This window comes from Caretta caretta, chromosome 2 (genome assembly GCF_965140235.1).
Source record: "Caretta caretta isolate rCarCar2 chromosome 2, rCarCar1.hap1, whole genome shotgun sequence".
NCBI lineage: Eukaryota > Metazoa > Chordata > Testudines > Cheloniidae > Caretta > Caretta caretta.
In genome coordinates, this window is record NC_134207.1 from 223133531 (window position 1) to 223151987 (window position 18457).

The 18457-nt window shown below is 41.0% G+C and overlaps 1 protein-coding gene across 2 annotated transcripts in view; it reads right to left on the reverse strand.

The window, feature by feature from the left end:
* Window positions 1-1670: 1670 nt before the first annotated feature.
* LOC142071197 (putative acyl-CoA dehydrogenase 6) overlaps window positions 1671-18457 on the reverse strand; it is a 136723-nt gene continuing 119936 nt past the window's right edge. For both annotated transcript variants that reach the window (XM_075125857.1, XM_075125858.1), the window contains exons 6-9: window positions 17988-18161; window positions 8826-8987; window positions 8534-8684; window positions 1671-1985 (exon numbers count right to left, since the gene is read on the reverse strand). In XM_075125857.1, the coding sequence (XP_074981958.1) occupies window positions 1892-1985; window positions 8534-8684; window positions 8826-8987; window positions 17988-18161 (581 nt within the window). In that variant the 3' untranslated portion in view covers window positions 1671-1891. The remainder of the gene's footprint in view (window positions 1986-8533; window positions 8685-8825; window positions 8988-17987; window positions 18162-18457) is intronic.

Sequence of the window (18457 nt, forward strand, 5' to 3'; positions counted from 1 at the left end):
GTAAGTATAATGTAAAACTAACCTTTACATTTATTGCAAGCAGCTGTACATTGCATGACAGGGACTTCTGTAACAAATTATGCTAATTTGTCCAATCAAATTTCATTTGTCACATATTTGTACTTTAAAGCAATTACAATTTACGGCACTGTGAAACACATTTAATCAAGTTTAAACAATTCCAATAAGTGTAACTGACACTGATGAATCAATATTCAAAATGAGCAAATATTAATGGACTGATCTATGTAGAGAAAATGAAAAAAAAAAACAGTTGTTGTCTATTTGGTCCGTAGGTCCTAACCAGTGTAAACTCCTGTCAATCATAGATTCCAAAACCGGAAAGGACCCTTGTGCTCATCCAGTGTATCCTCCTGTATAACACAGGCAGTAGACTGTATAACTTCCCCAGTGTGGTTGCAGACTGTAACAATTCAGCTAAGGACTACAGAGTGTCCAGTGGCACCTTAGAGACTAACAGATTTATTTGGGCATAAGCTTTTGTGGGTAAAAACCCCACTTCTAAAGAACCATCTGAAGAAGTGGTTTTTTACCCATGCAAGCTTATGCTCAAATAAATATGTTAGGCTTTCAGGTGCCACCGGACTCCTTGTTATTTTTGTGGATACAGACAAACACGGCTACCCCCGGATAGCTAAGGACTAGGTATGTAAGGGAATATTACCAGACTTATGGCCACTGTTCGAAATGAATGATGTATATGTAGATCCACTTTCTGCAGTGTGTGAGCTATTGATCATTTAATATTACTAAGTGAGAGTTAGGTAACCTGTAGGTGAGTGAAGGACAGCAGAATTACCGTTCCAGTAACGGAATGTACAAGTGCAAGAAATGTGGTATGAGAAATGAGAAACTGTGGTGCCTAGAAGCGCTAATTCTGGACCAGGGACCGTACAACCACTGAAGAAAAAGAAAGTCCGTTCCCCAAAGAGCTTACAACCTAAGATGAAGTGCATGCCTCCAATATGGTTGGTGTTCAGTGCAGTTTTACATTAAAATTTGCTTACGTAAACTACTGGTAGAATTGTCTCTTGCACTGGATGTGGCAAGGCGGCACTCAATTTTATCATGGTTTAGGTTTTTTAAATGTAGGTGTACCTTGCTTATATAAGTAGACACTCACTCCATTTACTTCATATGCACTAGACCAGGGGTGGCCAACACGTGGCTCCGGAGCCATATGTCGCTCTTCAGAAGTTAATATGCGGCTCCTTGTACAGGCACCGACTCTGCGACTGGACCTACAGGCGCCAACTTTCCAATGTGCCGGGGGGTGCTCACTGCTCAACCCCTGGCTCTGCCACAGGCCTACCCCCACTCCACTCTTTCCCGCCCCCTCCCCTGAGCCTGTCATGTCCTCGCTCCACCACCACCCCCGCCCCCAGCCTCCTGTACATCACAAAACAGCTGATTGGGAGGTGCGGGGAGGGAGTGGGAGGCGCTGATCAGCAGGGCTGCCGGCCGGCGGAAGGCACAGGGCTGGGGGGAGAGCTGATGGGGGGCTACTGACATATTACTGTGACTCTTTAGCAATGTACTTTGGTAAATTCTGGCTCCATCTCAGGCTCAGGTTGGCCACCCCTGCACTGGACCACTCACAAGCAGCAACTAGTCTGCAACAAGAGAAAAAAATGTTGCAAGAGGATACATGTTTTCAGATTACTTTCTTTTAATTTCAGTATTTAATTTAAAAGTTATGGTACAAGAAATTTTGCATACAAAGGCACTAACTAGTAGATCATTGGCATAAATGCTAGAAAATTTCACTTAAATTTCACCTTAAATATATTGCTTATTCTTTCAGTATGTAATCAATATACTGTATCTCTCTCATGAATTTTCAATGAAGAAATGTAACTGTTGCTGGGTGTTACTTCTTTTGTGGAAGAGTTTCCATATATTTGCATATAATGGAAAGCATGACTTCATCTGCACCAGCCCCTATTGACAGTAGTCTTGAGTCTCTGCAGAGAAAAAGAATGGGTGAAAACATTTGTATGATACATCAGCTGAAAATTCATGCTGAACTGAAATGTTTCCTCTCCCCCCCCCCGACACACATTTAGTTACTACAAAGCTACTTTTCGTCTGGTTTTCTTACACAGAAACATACTCTAGCTGTAGAAGTGTATATACTTCCTAGACAAAACCTTAGTTAATATTGTACATACACATCAATCAGAGTGAAGGAACTTTTCCGGTTGTTTGAAAAGAAAAACACAGCATTGCTTCAGACATAGCCTAAAGTTTGGAAATGCAGTTTTCTTCAAGTGTAATGCTAGCTCTGAATTTCAGTAATTTTGTTTCCCCTTCAAAGTAAAGCTTATGAAGGATTTGCCCCTTTGCTAACTTCCTACAGCTTTAAAAATTGGCCAGAGAAACCTTTAAAGAGCAGCTTGTGTTCCATTGTCTACACTGTTTAGATTGTCCAAGTTTGTTAGGCTAACACTTGAAATCTCCATGCTCCCCACGATGAAGGCTGCACTTTACAAAAGGAATTGTGTCTGCTGGGGATGGAGGGTAGAGAGAGCAGGTTCCCTAAAAGGGTTCTAGGGAGAAAAGGCATCTTGCATCCTTTAACTTTTCAGAAATTCAGTGTAGTCTGTAACATTGAACTTCAGTGATCTCTATAGTGAAGGGTCACAATCGAACAGCAGCAAGGGTTCTGTAGAACACCGGGGGCAGTTCATTTTTGCATGACTTTGGAGTAAATACTACTTCTTAAAATACATCATGGTATCCAACATCCACCCTGATCTGATAAGACTATTTTTAAGGCCTTACTTTTACTTAGTTTATCTTCCTGGAAGGGCCGCTCTAACCCTACTTATTTTTGAGTGGGTGGTTTCAGCAATAGTAATTGAAAAGAATCAATCCTGAAGCACTTGCATGAGAGGAAAGTGATCAGGAACAGCCAGCATGGATTCACCAAGGGAAGGTCATGCCTGACTAATCTAATCGCCTTTTATGATGAGATTACTGGTTCTGTGGATGAAGGGAAAGCAGTGGATGTATTGTTTCTTGACTTTAGCAAAGCTTTTGACACGGTCTCCCACAGTATTCTTGTCAGCAAGTTAAGGAAGTATGGGCTGGAAGAATGCACTATAAGGTGGGTAGAAAGCTGGCTAGATTGTCGGGCTCAACGGGTAGTTATCAATGGCTCCATGTCTAGTTGGCAGCCGGTATCAAGTGGAGTGCCCCAAGGGTCGGTCCTGGGGCCGGTTTTGTTCAATATCTTCATAAATGATCTGGAGGATGGTGTGGATTGCACTCTCAGCAAATTTGCGGATGATACTAAACTGGGAGGAGTGGTAGATACGCTGGAGGGGAGGGATAGGATACAGAAGGACCTAGACAAATTGGAGGATTGGGCCAAAAGAAATCTGATGAGGTTCAATAAGGATAAGTGCAGGGTCCTGCACTTAGGACGGAAGAACCCAGTGCACAGCTACAGACTAGGGACCGAATGGCTAGGCAGCAGTTCTGCGGAAAAGGACCTAGGGGTGACAGTGGACGAGAAGCTGGATATGAGTCAGCAGTGTGCCCTTGTTGCCAAGAAGGCCAATGGCATTTTGGGATGTATAAGTAGGGGCATAGCGAGCAGATCGAGGGACATGATCGTTCCCCTCTATTCGACATTGGTGAGGCCTCATCTGGAGTACGGTGTCCAGTTTTGGGCCCCACACTTCAAGAAGGATGTGGATAAATTGGAGAGAGTCCAGCGAAGGGCAACAAAAATGATTAGGGGTCTGGAACACATGAGTTATGAGGAGAGGCTGAGGGAGCTGGGATTGTTTAGCCTGCAGAAGAGAAGAATGAGGGGGGATTTGATAGCTGCTTTCAACTACCTGAAAGTGGGTTCCAAAGAGGATGGCTCTAGACTGTTCTCAATGGTAGCAGATGACAGAACGAGGAGTAATGGTCTCAAGTTGCAGTGGGGGAGGTTTAGATTGGATATTAGGAAAAACTTTTTCACTAAGAGGGTGGTGAAACACTGGAATGCGTTACCTAGGGAGGTGGTAGAATCGCCTTCCTTAGAGGTTTTTAAGGTCAGGCTTGACAAAGCCCTGGCTGGGATGATTTAACTGGGATTTGGTCCTGCTTCGAGCAGGGGGTTGGACTAGATGACCTTCTGGGGTCCCTTCCAACCCTTATATTCTATGATTCTATGAAAAGCCATCCCCACCCGTGATGCCTAAATTCTCATAGCAACTCAGATCTATAAACCACCATGCCCCTGCTCTTTCCTATTTTCTTTGTAAATTTGATTTTCCCTGGGGGAAAAAATTGTTTTGCTAAACTACCATTCTTCAATTCAATAGCAACATTGTGGTAATCAGACACATATCAAGAAAAGAAGAAATTACTTAGAGTCATTCTAGATCAGATGTATACATTCATAAGATTTATGGTCTGTTTGAAAAAACAACATAAAAGGTTACACTGACTTTTTAAACATTTTCTAAAAAACCACAAAATAATTCAAGCTTGAAAGAACGCTTGAAGAAAAGGAGTACTTGTGGCACCTTAGAGACTAACAAATTTATTTGAGCATAAGCTTTCGTGAGCTACAACTCACTTCATCGGATGCATTCAGTGGAAAATACAGTGGGGAGATTTATATACACAGAGAACATGAAACAATGGGTGTTACCATACACACTGTAACCAGAGTGATCACTTAAGGTGAAAAGAAAAGGAGGACTTGTGGCACCTTAGAAACTAACCAATTTATTTGAGCATGAGCTTTCGTGAGCTACAGCTCACTCCGATGACGTGAGCTGTAGCTCACGAAAGCTCATGCTCAAATAAATTGGTTAGTCTCTAAGGTGCCACAAGTACTCCTTTTCTTTTTGCGAATACAGAGTAACACGGCTGTTACTCTGAAAGCTGTCACTTAAGGTGAGCTATTACCAACAGGAGAGTGGGGGGGGGAAACATACCTTGTAATGATAATCAAGGTGGACCATTTCCAGCAGTTGACAAGAATGTCTGAGGAACAGTGGTGGGGGGGAGATAAACATGGGGAAATATAAATCTCCCCACTGTATTTTCCACTGAATGCATCCGATGCAGTGAGCTGTAGCTCACAAAAACTTATGCTCAAAAAAATTTGTTAGTCTCTAAGGTGCCACTAGTACTCCTTTTCTTTTTGCGAATACAGACTAACACGGCTGCTACTCTGAAACCGAGCAAATGCTTGGTTATTCAAAGTAACAATTTAAAAACCATACTTATAATTTTATCTCTTACTAATAAAACTTTGCCTAGCAATAACTAAAAGGTATTTGAGAAAAAAGAAATCTTTTGGATTTACCCCACTTTGCACTTTTGGCAGCACCATTTACAGTCATTTTACCTGTTTCATAAGCATAGCCAATAATCAGTTTCCCCTGTTGCTTGCTTGGGTTTTACACACAGCAACTGGGGAAGAAAAACATTTAAAAAGCAGGAATGCGCGACTGCAACACTGTAACAGTTGACAGAAGTCAGAGGTAGCTTGTAGTATTTTAAACTACTGTAAAAAAATTTTGTGATGACTAGATTTCAGGTTGATCATAACCCTTTACAAATTTAAATAGTTTCTAATAAAGCAAATTAGTTAGTCACTGACAAGCTAAAAAAGTCATGTTATATTAAAATGAAATCTAAGTTTGTTGAATATCCAAATATGTAATATATGGAAGGTGACTGCCTATATAAAATGGGGATCTTTCCATGAAACAATCATATATCTGGAATCAGTGAGCGAAAATGATTTTCTCCTCCTCCTCTCCCCCCAAAAAAGAAAAGAAAAATCCTTACTATATCTATTTTATTTAATAAACACTGAGATATAAGAAGTGAAACATCTGGGAAATGTATTACATAAAAGCAGCAGGATGTGTTTAGTGAGGGGGAGGGGTAACTAGCCTTCATTAATTCCATCTTCTAACAACTCTGTATGTTGGAAATACTTTTGTAGAACAAATGATTTCAGAGCTATTGAACTTAAAGTGATAACAATTACTGAAACAACTTGGCAGACAGGTTTGTACAATGTCTAGTTAAAACTCCCTACCAACACTGTTAAGCAATTTCAAATGTATTGACTGTATTAAACAGTTATCATAGTTCATGATGCTTGCTGAAGTAATAGCAGACTGACCTGTGTGTCAAGCACTAACGCTGCTTACTAAGGATTACTTTGCAAATTAATTTTCCTGGTATGACTGAATGGACATGCCATGCACTTACAGTAACAGCTGCTTGCTGCTGTACAAACGTCACAGTGATGTGAACTGATTACAGCAATGTCTGAGTAAAAGGAAGAGCTAGTATTAGGAGACTTGCTGCTTTGTTTATTAGTAGAGATTACAAAGGATCACAGAGTAAACCTGTTTGTTCCTTCAGGTGATATTCTTACTTCACCTCTCTGGTGACTATAATTATCCAGCCATGGAATTGTATTAGTTCATAACAAAATTCTGGACTGTGATCATCATCATTTAGGTCTATTTATAAGGCTTTTTCTTTTGAGGTGGCAAGGATTTATTTCTTTAATATTAGATGGCAGGCACAGGTTAGATCCCAATAGGAAATGTGCTGGATTTGCCAGCTGGAGAGCAAATACATAACTACACTAGTCTGCTTATCCTGGAATCCTTATACATAACTGCCCTATCCTGGAATGGGCCAGAACAGCCATAGCAGAGTCAGACGGGTGCTCCCAGAAGTAGCTATGGTGCCAAAACCACAAGTTCAGAGGACAAATCAAACCTTTTCAAATGCATGAGATTTATTTCCCTCCTCCACGGAAATCCTACTCCTGAGGCATATGTAATACAAATGTATTACAACACCACTGCCAACAGCAGCATGCTCTGAAAAGGGCAGGAAGCTTGCAGAAAGGTGCTCTGGGGAATGAAGCACTTACACTGCTCCCTGCTCGGGAAATTGCCATATCACTACCTTGTGGTCAACACATCCGAGCTCTTCTTCAGCCAGCCCACATCAGCCTTGCCTCTCTGAAGCAGCAGTTCTACAGCCTTTCTAACAAAGGGACGGCAGTTTTATATCAGACATTTTTAAATAACACTTTCCTTCTTCTGTTGCATTGGTTTAACAGAAGAGGTTGTTAGCAATGAGACTGTTGACAGTTTATATCCTGTGCTCTGATGTAATTTTTAGTAAAGTATTTCAAGAGCTTTATTTCTAGAAACAAAGTAACACATTATAAAGAAGTAAAATTTTTATAACTTACATTTTTTCAATTTTCCTATTGCCACTTTACACAGAAATGGTATATTTATTAGTATCTTGACAGACCTAACCCTGATTCCACTAACACTTTGTTAGGCATCTTGTTATGAGGTTTGATATGCAAGCTGAAATCTACTATAAGCAAGAGAATTTAAGATCCATATTTTGTTTATGTAAAAATGCATACAGCAATAACATCACTTGGTATATAGGCTATAACCATCCTCCAAAAGAACACAGGGTACTGGAGCCAGCATCCCACTTAAAGGATTACTGGCAATGCATAGAAAATATTCTCCTTACAATTTTGCTCATTTCTATAGTCAGTATTTCTCTTCCCTCTGTTTTTATCATCTTTGCAGGAATCTCAGTGGGCTCAGGGTGTATAGTTTGGCATCTCCCTTTTAAAAGTCCACAGAGTCTCTACAGGTAAAATTTACTCATGGTGTGTAGGGCCACTGTAAGGCCTTTGCACCTCTTAAATCCCATCCAAGGGGCAGCATTGAGGGAGCGAGAGGCAGAATTTCATTCCTCCACATGTCTTGGAAAAGATCCCTGAGCTAGCCCCACACAGGCTGCCAGAGAAGAATACTGGAAGGTCCACCAGGGGAAAGGTTGTTGGAGCTGTGCGGAGTGTTGAGTTTCAAAAACAGGAGCCTAAAGGTAGACTCCTGAATCCATTTTTATGGGGGGTCAAGTTCTGTTGCTCATTCATTTTTATTTTGGTTCTGTAATTTGTGTCAGGAGCACCTAGGATAGGCACCCCCTTGCTAATGGGGAAAGGACCTGTCATTAAGGTGTCCTTCTCTCTGGAGCTACTGCCTTAGAGACATATAGGGCTAATGGTGAACTGTAGAAGGAATATGGAGTCACCAGTGACCACTCCCTTTACTTGAGTTTCAGACGAGCCTTGTGGGTAGATTAAACCACACAATTACTGTTTAAAGAAGATCCCTGCAAAAGGGATCTTCTTCCATGTTCCTTGACCGTTACACCTAGGCAAAGTCACATTGGAGCCAATGAAACTCTCTGCCTGTGGATCCCACTGCAGGATCAGGCAGGAGATAATCAAAGGATCAGATCTGTGGCTTCTGTAACTCCAATGGAACTTCATTATTTACATCAACTGAGGGTCTGTTCCAGATTATTTTCACTGCAGCAAAACTGGAAAGAGCAAACATCCCATGTAGGGTTTTTAATACTCCATATATTTGATCAAAGTTATTTAAAGCAGAGTCAAAACCTTTCACATTCTCAAACAGTGACTCACCTGTAAAGTCTGCTCACTAGCACCTCATTGGTGAATCCCATTCCTCCCCAGAACTGGAGGCAATTATCACTCAGCTCACGGGCTAGACGACCTGCCTTTAGTTTAGCCATGGAAGCAAATTTGGTCACATCATTGCCTCTTATATAGAGAGCTAAAATAAAAAAGCACAAATTCTATAGTAAGTCACTGACTGCAGTATAACTTCACTCCCAACCCCCTTCCCACAGATTTCCAATCATGACAATTTTTTGATATTAAGAGTATATTCCTGAAGCCAAATGTGGAAGCTTACCAACAGCCTGGTAGAGCAGAGAGCGAACAAGTTCCACCTCAGTTGCTAATTCTGCCAGGCGAAAGTGCACTGTTTGGTTATGCAGTACTGGCTGGTTGTATATTTTCCGTTGGCGAGTATAGTCAATAGTTTCTTGTATCACATTTTCCATTGGTGCCAGGACTAGAGGAATCAAAGCACAGAACAACAGCTGTTTTTACTCAAGGGTTTTGCGGTTATGTGGTGTGTGTGAGGTTTGTTAAAAAGGAAGACTTTTTTTTCCTCCCAGCTTGTGTGAAATAGGTACAATGAATAAACTAGTTATTTAAAAATAAATTATTCTATGGGGCTTATTTACTATTTATAGTTTCACTTCCCTACAGATGTCCGTCATTCCAATATGTCTTGAAGAAAGACTTTAGAGTGTATGTATGTATAAACTGGAATACTAAGAACATCTTCTTTTCTATATCTACTGCCACTACCCTTGTCCATGCTTCAGTAATCTCCTACCTTGATTATTGTAACCTTCTTCTCTCCATTCACCTCATTCCTTCTAGGCCATCCACATGGCACAGCTGCCAAACTCATCTTCCCTGCCTCATCACCCATCTTTATGAGTCCCTTCAGGGACTCCACATCCCATTCTGCATCACTTTCAAGGCTACTCCTTGCTTCTGTCTCATCACTGGTCACCCATCACACCCATATAACCTTCTGTACATGTTGGGACAAGCTAAAGGAACAAAGAATTCTGAACTGTAGGAACATAAGAATTACTATACTCAATAAGACCATTAGTCCGTAGAGTCCAGTGGCCTAAAAGGATGGTGTAAGAATCCTAGAGTGTTACCCTGGATTTGAGGGGTAGGAGTGTACCCCAGAATGTGATCATGCTAATGGCAATCCTATTATGTGCATTCAGCCACCATGAATTAATAAAATAGAACACCACATAGTATAGGGTTAATTTGAAAGCAGGCTTTTAGAGGCAAGGTCAAAACTAGCTGGCAATTTCTGCTAATCAGAATAGGAGTGGAGAGAAAAAGCTCAACAACTGAGACTGAAGGAAAATAAGTGGACAGAAAACCTTGAATCTGGGCGCCTTTGATATAGAAGTTTATTACAATTAAGATTGTTAGGAATGTTTGTTGATAAGTAGTTTATTGAAAGTTAGGAAAAGTGATGATTTAGTAGGGGTCACGATGACCTACGTGTTTTGTAGAAGTTAGTTATAAAGGTTAGCTAATACAGTGTACTTGGAGCAGACCTCTGAAGCCATCCTGAGAGACATTTTTCCCTACACCTTTTCTCCCCAGTGGGTTAGCAACTGGCCAAAGTAAACCTGCTGTTAATTACTCAATACTATTCCAGATTTTAGGTAAATATTTGGGATGTTCTAAACTTATTGCTTATGTCTGTGAGTGCTTAAATCTAATAAACTGCAGTTTTAGACAGAGCACGCTTACTTGCATTAATCTTTTATCAGATGGAATTTCTGTGTTCCCGTTGATTTATTCTTGATACCACCTAGAGTGAAATAGTTAAGTTACCACTACTGTGGGTTCTGAAAACCCTGGGTAACAACAGTAGACATATGTGGAACAATCTGCTCCCCTGTACATAATTTCCCATGCCTAGTCTTTCTACAACTCTCCTTAAACTAGAAGAAATGAACTAAGCTCTCTTCATTCTACTGATAAACAATGTGCAAGGTCATTCCTCAGGGATACAGAGGGGACATCCCCATCTACTCCCAAGCCTAACAATCTGCCACATCAGAATGCAGAGCACCTCATGCCTAAACATTTATCATTGTTCTCTGACTTGGCCCTGGCTGCATGACTCACAGACCTGAGCCCCCATGCACAAATTAAGTATTTAGAAAGATACCATTCTACGGACTTAGCACACATTAAACTTTCCCATCACCTCCAAGTTGAATATAGGAATTAATAAATAAAAGAGATCTGCACTTTACTGTCCAGGTCCCCAGTCTTACAGTGTGATCTGCTAGCATCTGTGGGACTCTGTAGGGGTCCATGTTGTCCTGAGGGCAACATGACAGATTTTTAAAATTGAATGGGCATGTCACATTATGAACAGAAAGGTGTGCTTCATTATTTTCTTCAAGAAAGCAAGAAACACAGCTACTTTTATTAATGTCTGTGATATATTTACTATATTATACATAAGTGATTCGCCACTTGCGGCCCAATCAGCACACAGCTGCGGCCCAAGTGACATCCTCAGGGTTATGCAAGTAGTATTGCATGTGGCCCACAATGGTAAATAGGTTGAGAACCACTGCTATACACCAACTATAAAGAACTCAAAGAAGACTCCACACCACAGTTTACCCAGGAATTTAAGGAGATCATCAAATCCTCCCCCAAACAACTCAAAGAGAAACTCTACAACCTCATCCCCCACAAATCCACTCCAGGGACCTTCTATATGCTTCCCAAAATACACAAACATGGGAACCCACGCAGACCCATCATATCTGGCCACAGCACTCTGACTGAGGGAGTATCAGGACTCATAGAACCCATATTCCAACTACTCACCGCACAAAGGGCCAGCTTCCTCCACGACACAACTGACTTCCTCCAGAAACTCCACAACATTTATAACCTCCTCAGAACACCATCCTTGCCATTATGGATATCAGTAGCCTGTACACCAACATCCCTCGCATTGCTGCCTGCCTCAAATATTTACAAGATAATGGACAGCCCTCAGATATCCACTCCAAACACATCATCAAACTCATCCATTTCATCCTCACTCATAAGAATTTTACATTCAACAATGAACACTTTGTCCAAACCATGGGAACAGTGATGGGTAGTAGGACGGCTCCACGATATGCCAACATCTTCATGGGACACCTTGAGGAAGAATTTATGGACAAATGCAACACAAAACCAATGATATACCTGAGATATGTTGATGATATTTTCATTTTCTGGACCGATGACATACACGCCATCATAGATTTCCACCATAACTTCAACAACTATCACCCATCCCTCAAATTCTCTGTAGAACACTCCCACACTAGCATCAACTCCCTGAACACCATGATCAGCTTCAACAATGGAACCCTACAAACAACTATATACAAGAAACCCAACATAATCACACCTGCCTTCACAGACCTAGTAACCACCCAAACACATCAAGAAATTTATCTACAGCCAGGCACTCAGATACCACAAAATAGACTCTGAGGAGAAAAACTGGGATATATACCTCAACACACTTAAAACTGCCTCCCCCAAACAAGGACACTCCACCAGAGAAGTAGCTCACATCATGGAACACCCAAGTACCCTGAGAAAGCTGCTTCCATACAGAAATAAAACCCCCTCTGACCGCATATACCTAGTTGTCACTTACCACACCCCACACTGGAACCCATATGGATTATCATCAAACAATTACAACACATACACAATGGGGACCACACTCTGAAAGAAATCTTTCCTGAACCCCCTCTTTTGGCCTTCAAACAACCGCCAACCTCTCCGAGCTTATCACTAGAAGCAAGGTGAGGATACACCAGATAGGATACACCAACTCAAAGCGGCAGCAGCCCTTGTCAGATCAAGAAATGCAAAGCCTGTAGGCATATCTCCACTGCTCTGATGATCAACACCCCCACAACATGCCTATCAAGATTCATGGGTCCTACACTTGCATATCACACATATGGTGTACCTCATACAGTGCACTAAATGCCCCAGTAATAACTATGTGGGTGAAACCAGACAAACACTGCTCTCACATGAACTCACACAGAAAAACGATAAAAGACAAAAACACTCCATCACCTATGGGTGAACACTTTTCACAACGTGATTACTCTGACCTCCCATCCTCATTCTCAAAGGAAATCTGCACAACACTTTCAAGAGACAAGCCTAGAAGCTTCTCTTCATAAAACTTTGCTAGACACTAAAAATCATCAACTGAAAAGAGACACTGGATGACTGGTAGGGTGTTAACTGGTTACTTCACCTTTAATGGTCCCTTGAAATGTGTGTTAACTACTTATGCTAAACAATCTGTTCCACCTTGTATTTAGCTGTGACAGTCTGGGTACATTTCCCAGACCTGAAGAAGAGCTCTGTGTGACTCAAAAGCTTGTCTCTTTCACCAACAGAAGTTAGTCCAATAAAAGATATTACCTCACTCACCTTGTCTTTGTGACACATTTAGCAGACAAAGAGAGAAAGGAATGTTTAATAATTTGGGACCACATTTTGATCTGGCAAAATAAGATTTTTATGAAACATAAGGCCAATAAAAACATTTCCAGAAAATTATTCTTTTTGTTCTATTCTTAATATAAATTCCAATGGAAACAGATTAAAACAAAATTCTTTGAAGATGTGCTACTTCCTCAGGTATACAAACTATGGATTAGGCTATCAGATAGACTTGAACTGGTCTATGCTTTATAGGAACAATTTTGTGTCCAGAAATAATTGCATCTGCACTGAACTGCAAGGGGACACTTTACAAGATAGACTTCAACCTTCTCATTTGTGGGTCCCAAGAAGTGAGTAGATTATCTAGAAATGTTTACACCTGCAGGGATGGAGGCTGGCCCTGAAAATCTGCCCCTATTTAGAAAATAAAAGATTTTAAAAATATCGTTTTACAGGCAACTTAGGCCCAGTCCTATATTTGATTTCCCAGGGTTGAATCCCCACTCCCATGCGGATCCAGTGGCAGGACTGGAGCCAGAGGTATGAAGAGATTTTTAATATAATATAGTTTTAACCTTGTTGTCCTTTAAAAAAATGAAAAGGAAATACACATTATTCTGTCAACTAATGTTTCTCTCAGTACAACAAAAAGTCTTTGTCAGCACATTACAGGCATCACATTACTTTTTAGGCTGAGCTACAGGACCACAGATCCCTGCAGATCACATACTTAAAAAATATCTTAAAAATGAAAAATTGTTTCCAAGGCTGTGCTAATTTGGTTGACTTTGTTTTCAGAGAAATTCAGTCTCAGATGTTTTTTAACAACATTAATCCCTTTACAAAAAGCTGCCTGGCTTTATCATGTCTACCAGGAAGTTTCTCTGAACCTCTGTCACCTTTCTCATAACAGGACTCTTTTCCCCATTTCACTGTTATTTCCACAGATAAAGTGTAATTTAATCCTCTATCCTTCAATTTTGATTTCTCAGCCACTTTCTTTTGTTTGTCTTTTATTTCAACATCCATATTATATTCTAAACTTGGAGGAACTTTCTATTACATTTTATAGAGAAAATTTGTACACCATACCTACAGAATGGCAGACTATATCCTGGAAAGCTGTAACTCTTAAAAGTATTTAGGGGCCATAGTGGACAAGAAACGCAACATGAGCTCCCAATGCGATAGGGTGACCAGACAGCAAGTGTGAAAAATCGGGATGTGGGTTGGAGGTAATAGGAGCCTATATAAGAAAAAGACCCAAAAATTGGGACTGTCCCTATAAAATCGGGACATCTGGTCACCCTACAATGCGATGCTGTGGCAAAAGGGGCTAATGCGATACATGGATGTATAAATGGGAGTAACAACAGTAGGGAAGTATATGGCATTGGTGAGACTGATACTGGAATAGTGCATACGTTCCTCGGGATGTTGACAAATTGGAGAGGGAGCAGAAAAGAGCCACAAAAATGACTCTAGGGTTGGAAAACACCTTTACAGTGAGAGACTTAAGAAGGTCTATCTGTTCAGTTTATCGAAGACCAAACTGAGAAATAACTTGATTACAGTGTATAAGTACCTTCACAAGGAGAAAATACCTGGTACCAAAGAGCTTTTCAGTATAGTGAAGTAAGCCATAACAAGAACCAATGCCAATGCTCAGAACCTGAAGCCAGACAATTTAATCAGAAATAAGGCACACATGTTTAACAATGAGGGTGATTAACCACTGGAACAAATTACCAAGAGAAGTGGTGGATTTCCCATGTCTTCAAACAAGACTGGCTGCCTTTCAGGAAGATTGCTTTAGCCAAAACCACAACTTATTTTGCTCATTAGTGGAATAACTGGATGAAATGCAATGGTGTATGATACACAAGAGGTCAGGCTGGACAATCCTATGATCCCTTCTGACCTTAAACTCTATGGCTCTGCGATGTAATTCCTGCCACATCAAAGCAGAAGAGAAGGGAAAATCTGGAAGTGGTTAAAATTTGAGTGGCATTCCCAGTGGGACAGCTGTTGGAATGTTCACTTATCCCTGTGGAGAGAGGGGAACATCAGCTCTTCAGTTACTGTGGTAATTATGAGAGCAAGTCATAAGAGAGAGAGATCTGCAAATTAAAATTTAAAAATTGACAAGATTTCAACGGGGACAAAGCTGCCTTTTCCTTGCATACAATCCCCAAGGGATAGATGGTAACTGCTGTGTAATGACATACTAATTAATTAAGAAAAAAAGCTTCTATATGGCTTTGATGGGACTGGTAGAAGAGCAGAATGATACAAATATCTGTAGGAAGAATCTTGTCACAGTGAGACTCTTTTGCCTCTTTGGGTGCGGCGGGGGGGATACTTTGTCTTTTAAGCTTCAGCAGCAAACCTTTGTCTGTGTTATGGAAAGAATTCTGCAGTTGATCCCAATGGTTAAGGGACAGCTTGTGACTGACTTTGTGGATATGCAAGACTGAGGAGATGGAAAAAAGAGTTACTCCCAGCCCAGGGGCTAGAGACAGTCAAGATTCTTGCACTCTTCGGGTGAAATTCACCCTCTGTGCAGAGGGCCAGCATAAGGCTGAACAGGAAAAATCCAGCTTTGTCCCTCTATCCCTGGGCTGGAGGAGGCATACTCAGTCGCTCTGATCGGGTGGTGCATGCACAGTCTGGTCAGCACTAAGAACTAGGAGAGGCTGGGCATGCTTAGGGAGGGTGGATTCTTTAGAGATATTAGATGTTAAGCTCTAGCAAGTGTGACGGGGCAAGGCCAGATGGCTATAGAAAAGTAGTGGGAAATAGATATATTAGCTCCAGGCTAAACAAATCCCTGGTAGCAGGATAAGTGAAATGGCAGCTGCTCCAGGTCAATTAAGACACCTGGGGCCAATTAAGAACTTTCCAGAAGGCAGGGAGAACGCTAGGTTGATTGGGACACCTGAAGCCAATCAAGGGCTGGCTGAAACTAGTTAAAAGCCTCCCAGTTAGTCAGGTGGGGGTGCGTGTCAGGAGCTGTGGGAGGAAGTTGCGCTGTTGTGGAGACTGAGTAGTACACACCATATCAGGCACAAGGAAGGAGGCCCTGAGATAAGGGTGAAGTGGAGCTTGAGGAAGTGAGGGCTGCTGTGGGGGAAGTAGCCTAGGGAATTGTACATGTCATGTTTCTAAAAGGTCAGCTACCATAGCTGATACTATTAGGGTCCCTGGGCTGGAGTCTAGAGTAGAGGGTGGGCCTGGGCTCCCTCTCCCCCACCTTTGCCCCCTGATTAATCGCTGAGACTGGGAGATAACAGAGACTGTTCAAGGAAGGATAAGTTTGCCTCACCCACCTCGCTGGCTTATGATGAAAATGGCTCAGTAGACTGTGACCCTCGTCTCTAGAGAGAGAAGGGTTACGTGGAGGGTCACAGTGAGCCTCTGAGGCTAGCAAAATCCGCCAGGAAACGCGGGACCCTCAGAGGCAAGAACAGAGCTTTGTCACACAAGTCTCTACTGAGCATATGCAAACTGTGATTTTTCTGAGACTTATTACTTGGCCAAATTTAGGTAGATTTCCACAGGGCTGGCAAAAAGGCATATCCTTCACCCCCTACCAAATTTCAAGTCCCCACTCCAAAGCCTGAGGATGCTAGAGCTGTTCAAAGAAAAGGTCACCAGATTTTTTTTTTAAGATGAGCCAAACAGCCTATTTTTTCCTAATCTCATTCTCAGAAATCACTGAACCATTTTGGATGACATTTTCCAGAAGAATTGAGACTGAATACAGATGCCCAGCATGTAAAATTTCAGCCCGAACAGTTAAAGTTGGACAAAGTTATAAGCAACTGAAAACAGCATCACATAATGGGACACATTGGGCAATCTTAACAATAGACAGAGCTACCAGTCCTGTCTAAAATACCTTTACATAACTTTGAAATTTTAGTAAAGATACACTTCTTAGAGTGGGCCAAATAATACTATAAACTAAGTAAATATTGTAAAAGAGTGAATGGTTCAGGAGGCTGGTAAAGGGACACAGGTTTGAATTTGTCCTGCATTAGTAATGATTGAAATTTGATACCATTTGATTACTATTTGGTAGTCCAAGTTAAGTTAATTATTAATAATACTCAGCACTTGTGTGGTACGTTATGCACTAATAAGTGCTGGCTGTCACAATCAGTTCTCAGTCAGTAAGTGTCTGCATTACAAGACCACCTTCACAAAACTTAAAGAAGGCACCATAAAAACAACAGTCAGACAAACAAAAAAACCCTCCATCTGCTTCTGCTTAAGTTCTGCAAAATTCCCATTGACTCCAATGGGAGCAGAAGCAAGCTCTAAATGGGTCTAGAGACTAAGCCACACTCTCACTCCCACAGAAGAGGCCTGCCAGTTCAGGCTTGAGACACAGAAGCAGAGCAGCACGGGGAAATTTGTCCTGCCACTGCTTATGCTGTACCTGTATCAAGGTGAATAGAAGATTTGAGACAGAGAGCTGTTAAAGAAGAGCACCTTTACACAGCCACAAAATTCTCTTGAGAAAAAACAGAAAATTATAACTTCTCCATTACAGGCAGTTTCAGAACGCAGCCTTATGGTAAATCCATGTTTGCTATTTTCCATATGTATTATGATCATCTTTGTATTTCATTGGCAGCCCATACACAATGCTGCTGCTTCTTCCTCATGCTGTTGTCAGAAAGCTCCAGCAAAAACAAACACATAAAAAAACTCCAAACCAAAAAAAACAAACAACAAAAACCATACAGTGCCTCACTAGTAGTATCCAAAGGTTACTTTCTTTCCATTTCATTTTTATTCCAGCTATACAAAGATAAAGTTCTCTATGTCTAGACTATGACCAATTTTACAAAAATGAATCACAAGAGTTAGCTGTAATCCACCACCAGGAAAGTAAATTCTGTTAGTCATTTTGTAAGAGTCTTCTCTCTTGCCTGGAGTATGGCTGATGACTTACTGTTGGCTACTGCCCATAAACGCTCTTCCTGGAATTGCAACATCTGGTATGTAAAGCCCATTCCTTCCTCCCCAATTCGGTATTTGCTGGGAACTCTGACATCTTCAAAAAAGATCTGTGCTGTGTCTGATGACCTCATACCCATCTTGTCTATCTTTTTAGCAATGGAAACACCTAAAAATAAAGATGGATTAGGAAGAATACAGGGAATAAGAGTCTACGGTATATAATTATATATATTAATTTAACAAAAGAAAGAGTTCTGTACTAATATTTGCAAATTTGAAAATGTCTACGCTTAGGCTACAATAAAATCCTAAATTTAAGAAAACATGAAAGTGTCTTAAACCTAACCACAGCATTCCTTCCCTATCTGTTAGAACACCACTGTTTTTAAATGGGAAATCAGAATTTTCATAATCCTAAAGACCTTACTTCTCATAATCCTAAAAAATTAATGATTTGCTAGT